Source organism: Trachypithecus francoisi, unplaced genomic scaffold, assembly GCF_009764315.1.
Source record: "Trachypithecus francoisi isolate TF-2019V2 unplaced genomic scaffold, Tfra_2.0 Lachesis_group0, whole genome shotgun sequence".
NCBI lineage: Eukaryota > Metazoa > Chordata > Mammalia > Primates > Cercopithecidae > Trachypithecus > Trachypithecus francoisi.
The window spans coordinates 27,085,794-27,104,397 of NW_022681453.1; the positions used below are offsets into that span (position 1 = coordinate 27,085,794).

General features: G+C 37.6%; 1 protein-coding gene and 1 long non-coding RNA gene across 7 annotated transcripts in view; one reads left to right on the forward strand and one right to left on the reverse strand.

Annotated features, from left to right (window-relative positions):
• Positions 1 to 18,604, reverse strand: part of CFAP20DC (CFAP20 domain containing) — a 320,674-nt gene that overhangs the window by 132,696 nt on the left and 169,374 nt on the right. For all 6 annotated transcript variants that reach the window (XR_004436919.1, XM_033210293.1, XM_033210292.1 and 3 more), the window contains one exon: positions 6,014 to 6,181. Coding sequence is in view for 5 of the 6 variants with exons in the window: in XM_033210293.1 (XP_033066184.1) it covers positions 6,014 to 6,181 (168 nt within the window). In the remaining variant the exon portion in view is untranslated. The remainder of the gene's footprint in view (positions 1 to 6,013; positions 6,182 to 18,604) is intronic.
• LOC117083070 overlaps positions 1 to 18,604 on the forward strand; it is a 220,275-nt gene that overhangs the window by 62,005 nt on the left and 139,666 nt on the right. The gene's annotated exons all lie outside the window — the stretch shown is intronic.

The window sequence follows — 18,604 nt, forward strand, 5'->3', positions numbered from 1 at the left end:
TTTGCAAATAATTAAAACCAGAACTTAGCCTTACCTCATTAATAAAAAGTTTAAGACACTTTTTGAAAGGTAATAAAATAATATTAAAAACTAAAATTAGATCTCCTTCTCCTCTGAACTGGAGTAGGACCTTAGACAGTGTATAAATATCATTTGTGTGTAAAGTTAGGATATTTAGACAAGATAAAAAGTAATAAAGCACAGGATATTGCTTTTCCTCATAAACTCTTAATTTATTAAAAAGTCAGAATTAGCCTCCTTTTTTTCTTTACTCTTAATGAGCAAAGAAGCTTTTTTTTTAGGGAAACAAGTTTATCATTTCAAGAAAACTTTCCATTTTGAATAACTAGCACAGCTTATTTACAAGCTGTGGTAGATAATTTCCAGCATTTGGGCTTGGAAATAGGGCAAGAGAAGAAGAGAAGAAAGCTTCCCAGGAAGATGAAGCTTAAAGCTATCATGGTCATGAGAAATTGCTTAAAGGGAGTCAGCAGTTAAAAATGCACCTCTGAAACCAGCCTGCCTGGTCAAATCCTAGGCCCACTACTCACTACTTGATCTTTGCAAGCCTCAGTTCCCTCACCTACAAAATGGTGATTATTGAGTAGAGTTAACAATAATCTATTGTATATTTCAAAACAGCTAGAAGAAAGGTTTCGAATGTTCTCATCACCAAGAAACAATAAATGCTTAAGATGATAGATACGTTAACTTCTCTGATTTGATCATTACACAGTGTGTACATGCATTGAAATATCATGTTGTACACCATAAATATGTACAATTATTATGTGCCAACCATAAAAAGGGTGATTATGATGGTATCTACATAAGAGGGTGTGAGAGAGGATTAAATGTATAAACTATGTAAAGGGTTGAGTGCTTAGAACATAATAACAACTACTAAATGGTAGCTCTGATGATAATGATGATGATTTATTGCTAAATACCCTAATCTGCTCAAATTATTTGGCTATTATTTCATTCATTCATTTAATCACTTAATCAACAAATATTTACTGAGCTCCTGGTAGTGCTAAGCATTGAGCTAGGTGCTAGGAATACAACAATAAATAGGACCCTGCAGTTCTCAGGCTTACATTTTAGTGGGGGAGACAGCAAGAAGGAAGCAATCAAGTAAATAAGAAAATATCAGATAACGATAAATGCTGTGCTGAAAGTAAAAACTGGGTGATGTCACAGAAAGGGTGTCGTGGGGGTTGGTGGAGGGTATGGATTATTATAGCCTCGAGTTCACCAGTAGTGAAAAAGTATCTGAAAATTCACAGTTCAATTAAAATATCTCAAAATTCATTCTGACATAGTGTAGATAACCATATATTATATATTTCCCTATTAAGCCATAAACTAAAAAGTTGTTTAATATTTAACTATACATAGACTTTACTTTGTTAATAATTCTGAATTTCCTTCTTATTACATATTTTAATTAAAAATATTGATATTAAACAGAGAAATATATTTTAATTTTATAGCAAGTCTTAGAATTTTTCAAAATACAGAGAAGTATAAAGAAGAAACTAGAAATGTCCCATAATTACTCATTGACAACAATCATGAATACAGTTGGAAAATTAAAATTCTGTAATAGAGAAGGGTATGATACTAGAAGTAAAAGTCTTTTCTCACTGCCCCTGCCTCCACTAGTCCCTGTCTCAAAGGTAATTATCAAGTTTCCTTAAAGCTTTTATGCATATATCATATGTAGGTAACTATCTTTTTTATTTCTATCAGTGAGATCATACTGAAACAACATTCTTGGTTTCTATTTTTCACTGACTGACGCAGCTTTGAGACCTTTCCAGGCCATCACAGGCAGAGCAGGTCATTCTTTGTACAGCTGCATGGTATCTTATTGTGCGGTTATTGAGTCAATTCCCTACGGTACACAAGTAGTTTGTCTCTGGATTTTTGTTATTACAAGCAATGTAGTCATAAATATCTAAAGGAGAAACGTAAAAATAGGTTTGAGTCAATCCTGCAAAAGTAACACAATTGTCAAACTGATTAAATGAATTTAATATTTAAGATTATGTTTTATATTATTAAAATTTTTTCAGTATTTGGCAGAAATTTTACAGAAAAATTAAAATCCACTCTATAAATGATTTGTGTCATCTTTGTTGTAACAGATTCCATAGATATTGATCGATAAGATCCGTATTCAATGGATATTATTTCACACTTAAAATTTTTTTGACAAAAGAATGTGACTAGTTATGTTTCACTTTTATTGAAGATAAGGAAAGAGGATATATGATTCAAACATAAGAGATGACTGAGTTTATTTTGAATTATCACACATTGAAACTAAAAATTGTGAGATATCTTTAACCAGCAATCCTAAGACAAGGCTAAGCAAAAGTCTGAGTTTAGAAAAGAAGAAATTAAAGAGTATCTTGATTTATTCTGAAGTCAGAATCTAACTCCTCCTTTTAGGTTCTCTTACGTCACAGTAGACTTTTAAAAATTTGAATCTTGCTTTCATAGTGTGGAACCAACAGAAAAATTTTTAGTAAGGACTTCACCGTTGCCAAAAATAGTTAGATGATTATTTCATGTTTTTTTTTTTGCTTGATGCATTAATTTACTCATTTACAATTGTGCTAGGAGCTAGGGATGTCAGTGTCTTCTCATTTAAAAAGGAGTAAGAATCCAATAAGATGGCTGCTGTGGACAGGAGGGCACTTGGGAAGACTGCCTTGTAATTTTAAAGTAAATTACTAGTTTTGATTTGTGCTTAGTGGACCACTGCATCTTGTCACTAGCAGCTGAATGCTCAACTTCAATAACCAGATCTGGTTCTCTGGTTCAATTAAACTGGGGTCCCATTAACGAAAATAAGATCATCAGATTCCACAGTCTTCTGCAACAGTATTAGTTAATGTGTACTGGGAATTGACAAAGTGAAGAGTGTGAATGCGTGGTTTTTGGAAACATAATTATTTTATTAGTTTCATTAAAAGCTCTTGATCAAGTTATATTCTATTCAACAAAATGCACTCCAAAACAGTCAGAAGTTTTAAGGTTTCCTTTTCAGCTTGTGTGAAAACACTAGAAAGCACCTACAGAAAACAGATACTTCTTTCTCTAGAGGTTTCATTGGGATCTCTCAATATGTGCATTTATAATAAAATATCACAATTTACATGAGTAGTCCACAGTTAATTAAAGAGAACACATTTTCTCATGCAATTCAAATCTCATTGTGGGGAGTCCACTTTTTAGAAAGACACAAAAACAAGTAGTTCAAATGAAGAAATATCTCTTGACTTTCCCATGATTAAAAAGCCTGTCCTTGGGCATTATTCATTAGCTACACCTTTCAAATGGCTTACACAAGAACAAGAATTATTACAATATTCACTGATGGTAAGTTTCAAAGCTCACAAATGTCAAAATCAGCAATTGAAAAGTATTTACAGAAAGAGAACCACAAAGTGCAATTTATGTTTGTGTAATCTTAGCTGATGTACATGTGCAATGAGATTTACTTAAGAAGTACAATCATAAACCCTATGGTTACAAATGAATATAAATATAATTGGGATTCACAGAGTAGAAGAAATGTGCTATGAGATGACAATTATTCATTTCTGTATATATGACTCAAGTTTACTATTATGCACTGAGAGCCCATTTATGGAAATTGTAAAATATATATTAATATCCTCTTTCATCAGTTGGGTTCAAGTATGGCCTATGAAAAAGTTTGTGTTTAATTATAACATTGAATTAGTGATGCAATTAATATTTATTCAAATTCTCATTTAATTTCACACATTATAAGTGTCTTTCAACTTTAAATCGAAAAAGACACTTAAAATATCTGGATATAGACTCGCACTTTCATTTAAAGACATAATTCTTAAAACATTAAGCTAGAAAAATAGCATTTACAATGGCAAACAATTATCTGATATGCTTTATAGTTTAGCATTTGTTATTGAAAGTTATCACAGCATATTACATACAAATATAGCATTTGTTATAGAACACACTCCTACTTATTTTATTCTGTAGCACATCTTCCATTCAGATTGAATTGTGACCCAAAGTGTTTACAGTAGCTGTCTGGGTAGTCAGATCTTTTTAATCCTTTTATGTATATATTTTCTCAAGGCTCTTTAATGACCATGGATTGTATACAGTCTCTCTCTGTCTAAATATAGTATATATAGTAAGCATACAAATTCCCATTGTGTGTGCCTGCATTGCTATCAAAAAGTCCTACCTAAAGCTGGTAACTGTGTAAGCAGGTGATGAGTACACAGGTATTGTTCATCATACATTCTCTCGAATTTTCTGTAAGTTTGGAAATGTCATAATAAAGGGCTAAATAACGTACTGCTTATTTATACATAGTAGTCTGTCAGGATTTATACCAAAAAGGTTATCAAATAGGTCCCAATTCTCTGGGAATATACAATTTAGGACAAGTTATACTGATGAAGATTGACATATAGAAAATATCCCAAGAATAAATGAACATGGAATAAGTACAGAGAATAAAATGAGTTCACTTTTGAAATTTTCATATCATGATTATCTCCTTTCTCTTGTTTCTCCTTGACCTCCTTCAAACTTTGACCACTCTCTCATCCCCATCTATTACCTGAGAATCAGAGTCTTGCCAGTTTTCCCGGCAGTTGCTCTCAGGGCCATTGCTTCCCACTTTCAAAGCTACTGTGAGTCTGGGCCTCTGCCATTTTAAGCCTAGATTGCCGCAAAGACTTCTTAGTTGTGCTCCTTAATTTCTGGTCTCACTTGATTTCAAAATTTCACTTTGAATCCTGCTGTTAAATTCAACTTCCTAAAACAGAAGTTATCATTCCTCTACCTTAGGAAATTGAAGCCCATTTCTCTCATATTCTTCCAACACAGTCACTCCGCTTTTACTAAGGCCCTTCCTCTTATTAATCCCTCAGTAAACTTATCTACCCATTGTGCTGTCTCTTTGTCTTTGCTCAGTCCTCTGCTCCATCTTACACTTCCAACAACCTCACATCTATTTATTTATTATAAGTACTTATTTATATAAGTATAGGTTGGATACTTTCAAGATCTACTTCTTCCTCCATACATGTCCTGTGATTGCCACCATCATTTTACCTTTCATTGAAATATTTCAGTGTTTGTGAGTGTCACCTGAACCACACAGCTTTTGTGGGATAAGTGATCCAGTGGTCCATCCTAGGCCAATTAAATCAGAATCCCTGGGACACAGACATCAGAAAAATTTTTTTTGACATTAAAAATGTCTATAACCTGTAAGGAGGTGATTCTAATACATAGGTAGTTGAGAACCATTCACCTAGACAATATTAAATTTCTTCATTTGTAAGTACTACTCATTCATTTGGTCAACAGCTCTGGTGTCTATCATAGAGGTAGAACACTGGCAGTCCTGACATGTTTTGTTTGGCCCATGGAGTGTTTTCAAAATATTTTAGACAATGTTTTAAAATTGGGAGATTTATCATAAACATTCACATATCCAGTTCCTCTTGAGAAAAATGGGAGATCTGGTGAGAATGGGCCTGCCTTTCTGAAAGGCAACACTAGCTAGAACTGAATTGTGGCTCTCCCTTCTAGACTGAGTGAGCTTCCAGTTGGCTTCAGTCCCCACCACTCCCTACAACTAACTCCCTCACAGGGGCTGAGTGTTAATTGCAATTTAATGTATTATTTGCACAGTTGTTAAAGTTACTGTTTCCCTTAATACCATAACCATTTCTCTCACTGCTGAAGTTGAAAATATTTCTATGTGTCAAATACTCAGGCAATCAGCCCACTTTATTCATTTATGTTATCCTCCTGGCCTTGTTAGTAATCTGAGTTTGTAGCCCCTGGCCTGGTATGTGGCAAGTATACTCTATTAAGTGCTAAGGATATAGAAGAATGAGGGGCAATGCCCTTTTTGGAGGAAGTCACACTTTACGGGGGAGATGCAGACATATTACACTTTTAATTTAGGTGCCTGGGTATGTACCTGATTCTGCTGATCTTAGAGGACGATGGCCTCCAAATTTTATTTCAGTTTGTTGAAGTTTAGTCATGTTTAGCAGCTGTGTGACATGTGGAACATCTGTCATTAGTTGACAGCTTCGTGGTATAACATCTGTAGGCTCATCTGTTGAAAAGGGAACATCACAGACAGCTGGAAATAAAGACAAACATTCATTTTCAAAATGTAAGCCATTTCTGCTAAATGGACATATCACATAAATGAAACCAAATAAAATTAAAGATTTTAGCATATGACTTTGTATGAGTTATTCAACCTTTCAGCCCTGATTTTCTCATTTGTAAAATGAGCATGATAATTTTACTGCTACTTCCTAGGGTAGACAGGATTAAATGAGATAAAGCTTACACTCTACGGAGCAAGTTCAGAAAACTATACAATAAATAAGAGCATGCATTGGAGATATTCCACGCTTTCTTTTCAATACTAGAGGTGTGACTTGAGCGAACTAATTAGGTATGCACCATTTAAGATTTCTGGGAGTGCATCAGCTTATTTACATGAGATCAGTAAGTACAAACATACTGAATAATTTAAGCACTCACAGCCGTTATATGGGTAAATTAATTTTTTAACTTTTTATTTTGAAATAATTTTAGACTTTTAGAAAAGTTAAAAAAAAGTTTAGAGAGCTTCCTATCACCCTTTACCCAGCTTCCTCTGTTAACATCTTACCTTTTAATATTTTCAGAATAATAGCTTATTATACTTACAATGGTATTTTAATTTCATTCATATATATTTATATGGATATTTCAATTTTTTTAAAAATTGTTTTTTAATTGGCAAATAGGAATTGTACATATTCATAGTGATGTTTAGATACATGTAATATATGGTGAACAGATCAGGGTAATTAGCATGTTCATCATCTCAGACATTTATCATTCCTTTTTGGTGGGTACACTCAATATCTTCCTATCTATTTGAAAGTATATAACATATTATTGTTAACTATAGTCCTCTTACAGTGGTATTCCTCTTATCTAGCCATACATTTGTATTCTTTAACAAATCTTTCCCTAGCCCTCCCTTCCCCCTACAATTCCCAGCATCTAGTATCCTCTGTACTTCTTTTTACTTCTAAGAGATCAATTTTTTAAAGCTTCCACATGAGTGAGAACATGGTATTTAACTTTCTGTTCCTGGCTTATTTCACTTAACATAAAGTCCAGTTCTATCTGTGTTGCTGCAAATGACAGGATTTCATTCTTTTTTTATGGCTGAATAATATTCCATGGTGTATGTATATCACATTTTCTTTATTCATTCATCTGTTGTTGGACACCTATGTTGATTCTGTATCTAATCTATTATGAATGGTGCTGCAATAAACATGGGAGTGCAGATGTCTCTCTGTAATTTTCTTTTTAGTAAATTTTCTGTTCATGTTTGTAAGCCATTTTACTATTAGTACATTTTTCCTATTTACTTATATGACCTCTTTTATAGTAAATATATTAAGCCTTGTCATTTGTAGCAAGTGGGAATATAAATTAGTGTTAATATCCTAGAAAGACTTTACTATGCGTACCAAAGCCTTAAAAATGTTCATACCATTTTACTCAGTAATTTCATTTTATGAATCTACTCTAAAATTAAAAAAATTAGAAACTCAAGAATCTATGCAAATAAGTGTTTATAAGTTCTGAAAAATAAACAACTTAAATTTCCAGCACTTGAGGAGTGTTAAGCACATTACATTGTTTCATGGGATGAGACTGTAAAGAGCCACAATAAATTGAATTTATGAAGATGTCTTCATGATATGGGAAAGGCTTGAGATAAGAAGTTAAATGAAAAAAAAAAACATACAAAAATCTATCTCAACCATAGAAAATGAAATTATAAAATGTATGAAGGGGGTGAGTGTGGTGGCTCAAGCCTGTAATCCCAGCACTTTGGGAGGCTGAGGTGGGAGGATTTCAGGCCCAAGTTCAAGACCAGCCTGGGTAACATAGCCATACCGCATTTCTCTAAAAAAAAAACAAATAAAAAAAAATTAGCTGGGCATAGTCCCAGCCACCCAGGAAGCTGAGGTGAGAGAATCACTTGAGCCTGGGCAGTGAAGGCTGCAGTGAGTGATGATTGCACCACTGCACTCCAGCCTGGGAGACGGAGAAAGACTCTGCCTTAAAAAAAAAAAAAAAAAAAGTGTGAATGGCAAAAAAACTGAAAGGAAATATACCAAGTGAAACTAACTTTAGGTGGTTAACTTAAGCATAGTTTTTAATTTTATTCTTCACAATATTTTCTATATGTGTTTGATTTTTATGAGTAAAGTTTCTGTTTTTAGAATGTGGTGGAAAAATTTTGTATGCATATATGTGAATGTATGTAGTCAGGAAAATTCAACCAATCATCCCTCAAAAAACTTCCTTATGTACAATTCTCACACTTTATAAAAGCAAATAGAAGAGGTTTCTGTGCATCCTAGCCATGGCATTTTTCTAATTAGATCCTAATGTCCTAATCTGAAAAAGGAAAATCAGTCATCTAACTAAAAACTTAAATGCTCATCTGCAATGCAATGATTTCTAAATGTCCTAATGCTCTAGTCATTAAAAATGCATTAGATTTACAAATATTAGTTTTCAGATGTTTTGTCCATCCATTCTTTGTCATCAACATTTAGAAAATCTATATAAGCAACTGAGCAAACGAACTCTCAAAATAGTAAACATTTACCTAACTTCAGATATATTTGACATATACCTCAAAACTCCTTTGAGATAGAAAAAGATAATTGCCATGTCAATGCCAATAATAATAAATAAAGATTTTTAAATTAGAAGATGAAGAGAATTCTGGAGGCCAGTAAAAACCTGAAATAAAATGCCATCTTCTGAACCCTATAACAAGAATCATGAAAACTTTAGCTTATTGAGCTTGTGTGACAAGTACAAGGATACAATGGCATACAAAATTTGAAATGTATGAACACAAAACTTGAACTTACAACTAACAAGAGACAGACAGCAAATCTCTAGTAACCATAAATGCCTAAGCTTTTATGGAAGATAGAACAAGGCAGGGACTATCACAAAACTGCAGTCTGAATCTTAAAGAAACATGGTTGACATGCAGATCAGAGTTCACATTAAAAGGCTATAATCCAATCTGCATCATCCAACATCTTTCCTTTCTCTATATCTACTCTCCCTTTGCACCTAGAACTGTTTCACCACTTACTGGATTATTCTTTGAGGGAAACTGTGAGCAGTATAAAACCTGCAATAAAAGGAGAATTTAAAAAAAATTGGTTGATTATTTTAAAATAAAGACTAACCATTAAGCCCATCTAGAACTACTAGCTCTAAAGGTTTCTCTGAGACTTCATGGTGGAATACTTGGAAAGGGATTTTAGTCTCATTTTTGTGAAACCAAGCTATGAAAGAGCTTTAGGACCATCTATTACCTGGCAGCTGGATGTTCTGTAGCGCTAAATGGAAATTCACTCGACTTCCCACCTCACCACTAACCAATCACCACCTTTTCTATGTTCAATTACTAAGTTATTCTATTTTTAGCATATACAGCCTAATTTTCAAATAAAGGCTAAGTGTGAAAATAGAATAGACCCTACATAAACATTAAATAGCGCTTCATTGTGAGTTCACAGAAAGCATGGTCCAGTTTCATTTATTTACTCATTCTGTCATTCAACAAATATTTATTGAGGCTCTACTGTGTGCCAGGCATATGCCTAATGGCTGGGAATCTAGGGGTGAGCCAGAGTGACCCTGTCCTTGCCTCCTTGAAGCTTACACCTAGCAGAGAATAGGAAACAAAATCACAAATAATTCTTTTTTTTCAACTTTTAAGTTCAGGGGTACATGTGGAGGGTGTGCAGATTTATTACATAGGTAAACGTGTGCCATGGTGGTTCACTGCACAGATCATTCCCATCACCCAGGTATTAAGTCCAGCATCCATTAGGTATCCTTCCTGATGCTCTCCTTTCCCCAACCCCTGACAAGCCCTAGTGTGCGTTGCCCTCCCTCCATGTGTCCATGTGTTCTTATCATTCAGTTCCCACTTATGAGAGCATGTAGTATTTGGTTTTCTCTTCCTGCATTAGTTTGCTGAGGATAATGGCTTCCAGCTCCATGTCTCTGCAAAGGACATGATCTCGTTCCATGTCGTTGCTATTGCGAATAGTGCTGCAGTGAACATATGTGTGCAAGTATCCTTATAGTAGAATTATTTATAGTCCTTTGGGTATACACCTAGTTACGGGATTGCTGGGTCAAATGATATTTCTGCCTCTAGTTCTTTGAGGAATCGCCACGCTGTCCTCCACAATGGATGAACTATGAACTAATTTGCACTTCCATCAACAGTGTAAAATGATTCCTTTTTCTCCACAACCTCACCAGCATCTATTTTTTTTTTTTTTGACTTTTTAATAGTGGCCATTCTGACTAGTGTGAGATGGTATCTCACTGTGGTTTTGATTTGCATTTCTCTAATGATCAGTGATATTGAACTTTTTTTCATGTTTGTTGGCTCAGGTATGGCTTCTTTTGAGAAGTGTCTGTTCATGTCCTTTGCCCACTTTTTAATGGGGTTTTTTTTTTTCTTGTAAATTTCTTAAGTTCCTTGTAGACTCTGAATATTGAACCTTTGTCAGATGGATAGGTTGCAAAAATAGTCTCCCGTTCTCTATGTTGTCTGTTCACTCTGATGATAGTTTCTTTTGCTGTGCAGAAGCTCTTTAGTTTAACAGAGCCCACTTGTCTATTTTGAAATGCTTTTGTTGCAATTGCTTTTGGCATTTTCATCATGAAATCTTTGCACATGCCTGTGTCCTGAGTGGACAAATCTTTGCCTGTGTCTATGTCCTGAATGCCCAGATTTTCTTCTAGGGTTTTAAGTTTTGGGTTTTACATTTAAGTCTTTAATCCATCTTGAGTTGATTTTTGTATATGGTGTAAGAAAGGAGTCCAGCTTCAATCTCATGCATATGGCTAACCAGTTATCCCAGCACCATTTATTGAATAGGCAGTCTTTCCCCCATTCATTGATTTTGTCAGCTTTGTTGAAGATCAGATGGCTGTAGATGTGTGGCCTTATTTCTAGGCTCTCTATTCTCTTCCATTGGTCTATGTGCCTGTTTTTGTACCAGTACCATGCTCTTTTGGTTATTGTAGACTTGAAGCATAGATTGAAGTTGGATAGTGTGATGCCTCCAGCTTTGTTCTTTTTGCTTAAGATTGTCTTGGCTATACAGGCTCTTTTTTGGTTCCATACGAATTTTAAAGTAGTTTCTTTCTAATTCTGCGAAGAATGTCAATGGCAATTTAATGGGAATAGCATTGAATCTATAAATTACTTTGGGCAGTATGGCCATTTTCATGGTATTGATTCTTCCTATCCACGAGCATGGAATGTTTTTCCATTTGTTTGTGTCCTATCTGATTTCTCTGAGAGTGGAATGTAGTCCTCCTTGAAGAGGTCCTTCAATTCCCTTGTTAGTTGTATTCCCAGATATTTTATTCTTTTTGTGCCAGTTGTGAATGGGAGTTCATTCATGATTTGGCTCTCTGCTTGCCTGTTGTTGGTGTATAGGAATGCTAGCAATGTTTGCATGTTGATTTTGTATCCTGAGATTTTGCAGAAGTTGCTTATCAGCTTAAAAAGCTTTGGGCTGAGATGATGCAGTTTTCTAGATATAGGATCATGTCATCTGCAAAAAGATAATTTGACTTCCTCTCTTCCTATTTGAATACTCCTTTTTTTCTCTTGTCTGATTGCCCTGGCCAGAACTTCCAATATTACGTGGCATAGGAGTGGTGAGAGAGGGCATTCTTGTCTTGGGCTGGTTTCCAAGGGGAATGCTTTCAGCTTTTGCCCATTCAGTATGATACTGGCTGTGGGTTTGTCATATATAGTTCTTATTATTTTGAGGTGTGTTTCTTCAATACGTAGTTTATTGAGAGTTTTTAATATGAAGGAATGTTGAATTTTACCAAACGACTTTTCTGCACCTATTAAGATAATCATGTGGTTTTTGTCTTTGGTTCTGTGTATGTGATGAATGACATTTATTGATTTGTGTATGTTGAACTAATCTTGCATACTGGGGATAAAGCCAATTTGATTGTGGCAGACAAGCTTTTTGGTAAGCTGCTGGATTTGGTTTGCCAATATTTTTGTGAAGATTTTTGCATCAATGTTCATCAAGGATATTGGCCTTAAGTTTTCTTTTTTTGTTGTATATCTGCCAGGTTTTGGTATCAGAATCATGGCCTCATAGAACGAGTTAGGGAGGAGTCCCTTATTTTCAATGGTTTGGAATAGTTTTATTAGAAATGGTACCAGCTTTTTTTTAAACCTCTGGCAGAATCTAGGTGTGAATCCGTCTGTTCCTGGGCTTTTTTTTTTTTTTTTTTTGGCTGGTAGGCTGTTTATTAGAGCCTGCATTAGTCTGTTTTCATGCTGCTGATAAAGACATACCTGAGGCTTGGCAATTTACAAAAGAAAGAGGTTTAATGGAGAACTCACAGCTCCACATGGCTAGAGAGGCCTCACAATCATGGTGGAAGGAAAAGGAGCAAGTCATCTCTTACAAAGATAGCAGCAGGCAAAAAAAGCTTGTGCAGGGAAACTCCCCCTTTTAAAATGATCAGATCTCATGAGACTTATTTGCTATCATGAGAACAGCATAGGAAGTACCTGCCCCCATGATGCAATTACCTCCTACTGAGTCCCTCCCACAACACGTGGGAATTCAAGATGAGATCTGGGTAGGGACACAGTGAAACCATATCATTCCCCCCTTGGCCCCTCCCGAATCTCATGTTCTCACATTTCAAAACCAATTATGCCTTCCCAACAATCCCCCAAAGTCTTAACTCATTTCAGCATTAACTCAAAAAGACCACAGTCCAAAGTCTCTTCTGAGACAAGGCAAGTCCCTTCTGCCTATGAGCCTGTAAAATCAAAAGCAAGTTAGTTATTTTCTAGATACAACAGGGGTACAGGTACTGAGTAAAAACAGCCATTCCAAATGAGAGAAATTGGCCAAAACAAAGAAGCTACAGGCCCCATGCAAGTCCAAAATCCAGCAGGGCAGTCAAATCTCAAAGATCCAAAATGATCTCCTTTGACTCCACGTCTCACATTCAGGACACACTGATGCAAGAGGTGTGTTCCCATGGCCTTTGGCAGCTCCGGCCCTGTGGCTCTGCAGGGCATAGTCCCCATCCTAGATGCTTTCATGGGCTGTTGTTGTCTGCGAGTTTTCCAGGCACACAGTGCAAGTTGTTGGTGGATCTACCATTCTGTGGTTTTGGAGGATGGTAGCCCTCTTCTTACAGCTCCACTGGGTGGTGCTCCAGTAGGGAGTCTGTGTGGTGGCTCCAATCCCACACTTCCCTTCTGCACTGCCCTAGCAGAGGTTCTCATGAGGGCCCTGCCCCTGCAACAAACTTGTGCCTGGGCATCTAGGCATTTCCATATATCCTCTGAAATCAAGGCGGAGGTTCCCAAACCTCAATTCTTGACCTCTGTGCACTTGCAGGCTCAACACTGTGTGGAAGCTGCCATGGCTTTGGGCTTGCACCTTCTGAAGCCACGGCCCAAGCTCTATGTTGGCCCCTTGTAGCCATGGCTGAAGTAGCCGGGTCACAGTGCACCAAGTTCCTAGGCTGCACACAACATGGCGACTCTGGTCCTGGCCCATGAAACCACTTTTTCCTCCTAGGCCTTAGGGCCTGTGATGGGAGGGGCTTCCAAGAAGATCTCTGATATGCCCTAGAGACATATTCCCCATTGTCTTAGGGGCTAACATTCGGCTCCTCATCACTTATGCAAATTTCTGCAGCCAGCTGGCTTGAATTTCTCCTCAGAAAATGGGATTTTCTTTTCTATCGCATTGTCAGGCTGCAACTTTTCAGAACTTTCATGTTCTGCTTCCCTTTTAAAACTGAATGCCTTTAACAGCACCCAAGTCACCTCTTTAATGCTTTGCTGCTTAGAAATTTCTTCTGCCAGATACCCTAAATCATCTCTCTCAAGGTCAAAGTTCCACAAATCTCTAGGGCATGGGCGAAATGCCACCAGTCTCTTTGCTAAAACATAACAAAAGTCAGCTTTGCTCCAGTTCCCAAGTTCCTCATTTCCTTCTGAGACCACCTCAGCCTGGACTTTGTTGTTCATATCACTATCAGCATTTTGGTTAAAGCCATTCAACAAGTGTTTAGCAAGCTCTAAACTTTCCCACATTTTCGTTTCTTCTTCTAGGCATTCCTGTTAGTTCCAAAGTTGCTTCCACATTTTCAGGTATCTTTTCAGCAGTGCCCCAACTCTATTAGTACCAATGTACTGTATTAGGCTGTTTTCATGCTACTGATAAAGAAATACCCGAGACTGGGCAATTTACAAAAGAAAGAGGCTTAATGGGGAACTCACATTTCCACATGGCTGGGGAGGCCTCAAAATCATGGTGGAAGGCAAGGAGGAACAAGTGACATCTTACATGGATGGCAGCAGGCAAGAATAATTTGTCTAGGGAAACTCCCCCTTTTAAAACCATCAGATCTTGTGAGACTTATTCGCTGTTACAAGAACAGCACAAGAACAACTTGCCCCCATGATTCAATTACCTCCTACCAGGTCCCTCCCACAACATGTGGGAATTCAAGATGAGATTTGGATGGGGACACAGCCAAACCGTATCACTGCTTCAATTTCAGAACTCATTATTGGTCTATTCAGGGACTCAGTTTCTTCCTGGTTCACTCTCGGGAGGGTGTATGTGTCCATGAATTTATCCATTTCTACTAGATTTTCAAGTTTATGTGCATAGATGTTTATAGTATTCTCTGATGGTTGTTTGTATTTCTGTGGGGTCAGTGGTTATCATTTCTGCTCATGTTTATTTGATTCACTTCTCTTTTCATCTTTATTACTCTAGCTAGTGGTCTATCTACTTTATTAATTTTTTTCAAGAAACCAGCTTCTGGATTCGTTGATTTTTTGAAGGGTATTTTGTGTATCTATCTCCTTCAGTTCAGCTCTGATCTTGGTTATTTCTTGTCTCCTGCTAGCTTCCGGGTTTGTTTGCTCTTGTTTCTCTAGTTCTTTTCACTGTGATTTAGCTTGTTAACTTGTGATCTTTCTAGCTTTTTGATGTGGGCATTTAGTGTTATAAATTCCCCTTTTAACAGTGCTTTAGCTGCATCCCAGAAATTCTGCTACATTGTCTCTTTGTTCTCATTAGTTTCAAAAAACTTCCTGATTTCTGCCTTAATTCCATTATTTACCCAAGAGTAACTCAGGAGCTGGTTGTTCAATTTCCATGTAGTTGTGTAGTTTTGACTGAATTTCTTAATCTTGAATTCTAATTTGGTTGTGCTGTTGTCTGAGGGACTGTTTGTTATGATTTCAGTTCTTCTGCATTTGCTGAGGAGTGTTTTACTTCAGATTTATGTGATCAATTTTAGAGTGAGTGTCATGTGGGGATGAGAAGAAGGTATATGCTGTTGTTTTTGGGTGGAGAGTTCTGTAGATATCTATCAGGTCCACTTGATCCAGAGGTGGGTTCAGGTCCTAAATATCTTTGTGAATTTTTTGCTTTGATGATCTGTCTAATATTGTCAGCAGGGTGTTAAAGTCTCCCATTATTATTGTATGGGAGTCTAAGTCTCTTTGAAAGTCTCTAAGAACTTGCTTTATGAATCTGCATGCTCCTGTATTGGGTGCATATATATTTGGGATAGTTAGCACTTCTTGAATTGAACCCTTTATCACTACATAATGCCTTTCTTTGTCTTTTTCGATATTTGTTGGTTTAAAGTCTGTTTTGTCAGAAACTAGGATTGCAACCCCTGCTTTTTTCTGTTTTCCATTTGCTTGGTAAATTTTCCTCCATTCCTTTATTTTAAGCCTATGTGTGAGTGTCTTTGCACATGAGATAGGTCTCTTGAAGGCAGCATACCACGAATCTTGACTCATTATCCAGCTTGCCATTGTGTCTTTTATTTGGGACACAAAGTCCATTTAAATTTAAGGTTAGTATTGTTATATGGGAATTTGATCCTGTCATTATGATGATAGCTGATTATTTTGCAGATTTGTTTATGTGATTGCTTCACAGTGTCACTGGTCTGTGTACTTCAGATACACAGGTACTTCAGTGTGTTTTTTGTAGTGGCTGGTAATGGTCTTTCCTTTCCATATTTAGTGTTTCCTTCAGAAGTGCTTGTGAGGCAGATCTCGTGGTGATGAATTCCCTCAGCATTTGCTTGTCTGAAAAGTATCTTATTTCTTTTCACTTATGAAGCTTAGTTTGGCCAGATATGAAATTCTGGGTTGGAAATTCTTTTCTTAAGAATGTTGACTTTGTTCCCCAGTCTCTTCTGACTTGTAGGGTTTCTGCTGTGAGGTCTGCTGTTAGTCTGATGGGCTTCCCTTTGTAGGTGAACTGGCCTTGCCCTCTGACTGCCCTTAACATTTTCTCTTTCATTTTGACCTTGGAGAATCTGATGATTATGTGCCCTGGTGTTGATTGTTTCATGGAGTATCTTATTGGGGTTCTCTGCATTTCCTGAATTTGAATGTTGGCCTGGCTTATTAGGTTGGGGAAGTTCTCCTGGATGATATCTTGAAGTATGTTTTCCAAGTTGGTTCCATCTCCCAGTCTCTTTCAGGTACCTCAGTCAGTTGTAAGTTCAGTCTCTTTCCATAATCCCCATATTTCTTGGAGGTTTTTTTCATTCCTTTTTTTTTTCTCTATTCTTGTCTGCCTTTCTTATTTCAGAGAGATAGTCTTCAAGCTCTGAGATTCTTTCCTCCACTTGGTCTATTCTGTTACTTTTTTTTTTTCTTTTTCAGACAGTGTCTCACTTTGTCGCCCAGGCTGCAGTGCAGTGGTGTGATCTCATCTCACAGTAACCTCTGCCTCCCAGGTTCAAGTGATTCTCCTGCCTTAGCCTCCCAAGTAACTGGAACTACATAAGTGCATCACTATGTCTGATTAATTTTTGTATGTTTAGTAGAGACAGGGTTTCACTATGTTGGCCAGTCTGGTTTCAAACTCCTGAGCTCAAGTGATCCACATGCTTCGGCTTCCCAAAGTGCTGAGATTATAGGTGTGAGCCACTGTACCTGGCCTGCAATTTTGTGATTGCATGGTGAAGTTCTCATGTTGTGTTTTTCAGCTCCATCAGTTCAGTTATGTTCCTCCTTAAACTGGCTATTTTGGCTATCAGCTCCTGTATTGTTTTATCATGATTCTTAGCTTCTTTGCATTGGGTTACAACATGCTCCTTTAGCTCAGCGAAGTTCATTATTACCCACCTTCTGAAGCCTACTTCTGTTAGTTTAGTCATCTCAGCCTCAGCCCCATTTTGTGCCATTCTGGAGAGCTGTTGTTGTCATGTGGAGGAAACTAGGAACTCTGGCTTTTTCAGTTTTCAGTGTTTTTGCGTTGATTTTTTCTCATCTTTGTGGATTTATCTACCTTTGATCTTTGAGATTGCTCATCTTTGAGTTGGATTTTTGTGGGGTCCTTTTTGTTTACGTTATTGTTGTTGTTTTCTCTTTGTTTTTAACAGTCAGGCTATTCTTCCATAGGGCTGCTGTGCTTTTCTGAGGTCCGCTCCAGACCCTAGTTGCCTCAGCTTTTCCCATACCAAGGTATCACCAGTGAAGGCCATGAAACAGCAAAAATACCAGCCTGCTCCTTCCTCTGGAATCTCTATCCCAGGGGGTACTGACATGTTGCCAGCCTGAACTGCACCTGTAGGAGGAGGCTGGAGACCCCTGTTGGGAGGTCTTATCCAGTTAGAAGCAACAGGATCAGGGACCCACTTAAAAAAGCAGTCTGGCTGCTTTCTGGTAGTGCAGCTGTGCTGCATTGTGGGGGACCCTTCTTTGTCCAGACCGTCTGGACTCTCCAGAGCTGACAGGTTGGAACGGCTGAGTTGCCCAAACCATAGAGATGGTGGCTGCCCCTCTCGCTGGGAACTCAGTCCTTCTCAGGCAGACTCACGCCTGTTGCTGCTGGCTGGCTGGAATTCCAAGCCAGTAGGTCTTAATTTGTGAGGCACTGTGGAAGTGGGGCCTGCAGAACATCTGCTTGGCTCCCTGGATTCAGTTCCCTTCCTAGGGATGGATCTCCCACCTTGCTGAGAATCCCAGGGGTGGAGTATGCAAAACTCCTGGGTCTCTGTGTGTGCCTGAGTGGCTGCTCTGCTGGGACTCCACAGAGTTCTGTGTATTGGACCCAATACCCTGGGTGGCATGGACTTATGAGGGGATCTCCTAATCTGCTGGTTGCAAACATCCGCGGGAGGTGTGTGGTTTCCTGGGCAGGACTGCACAATCACTCACCGCTTCCCTTGGCTGGGGTGGGGGTACCTTTGGCTTCATGCCACTCCTGGGTGGGCCATCACCCCACCCTGCTTTTTTTCATTCTCTGTGGGTCAAGCTGTTTGACTAGTCAGCAATGTGAGAACCTGGATATTTCAGTTGAGGGTGCTGAATTCACTTGCCACTTTCATTCCTCTCCATGAGCGCCACAGACAACAGCTGCTTCTAATCAGCCAT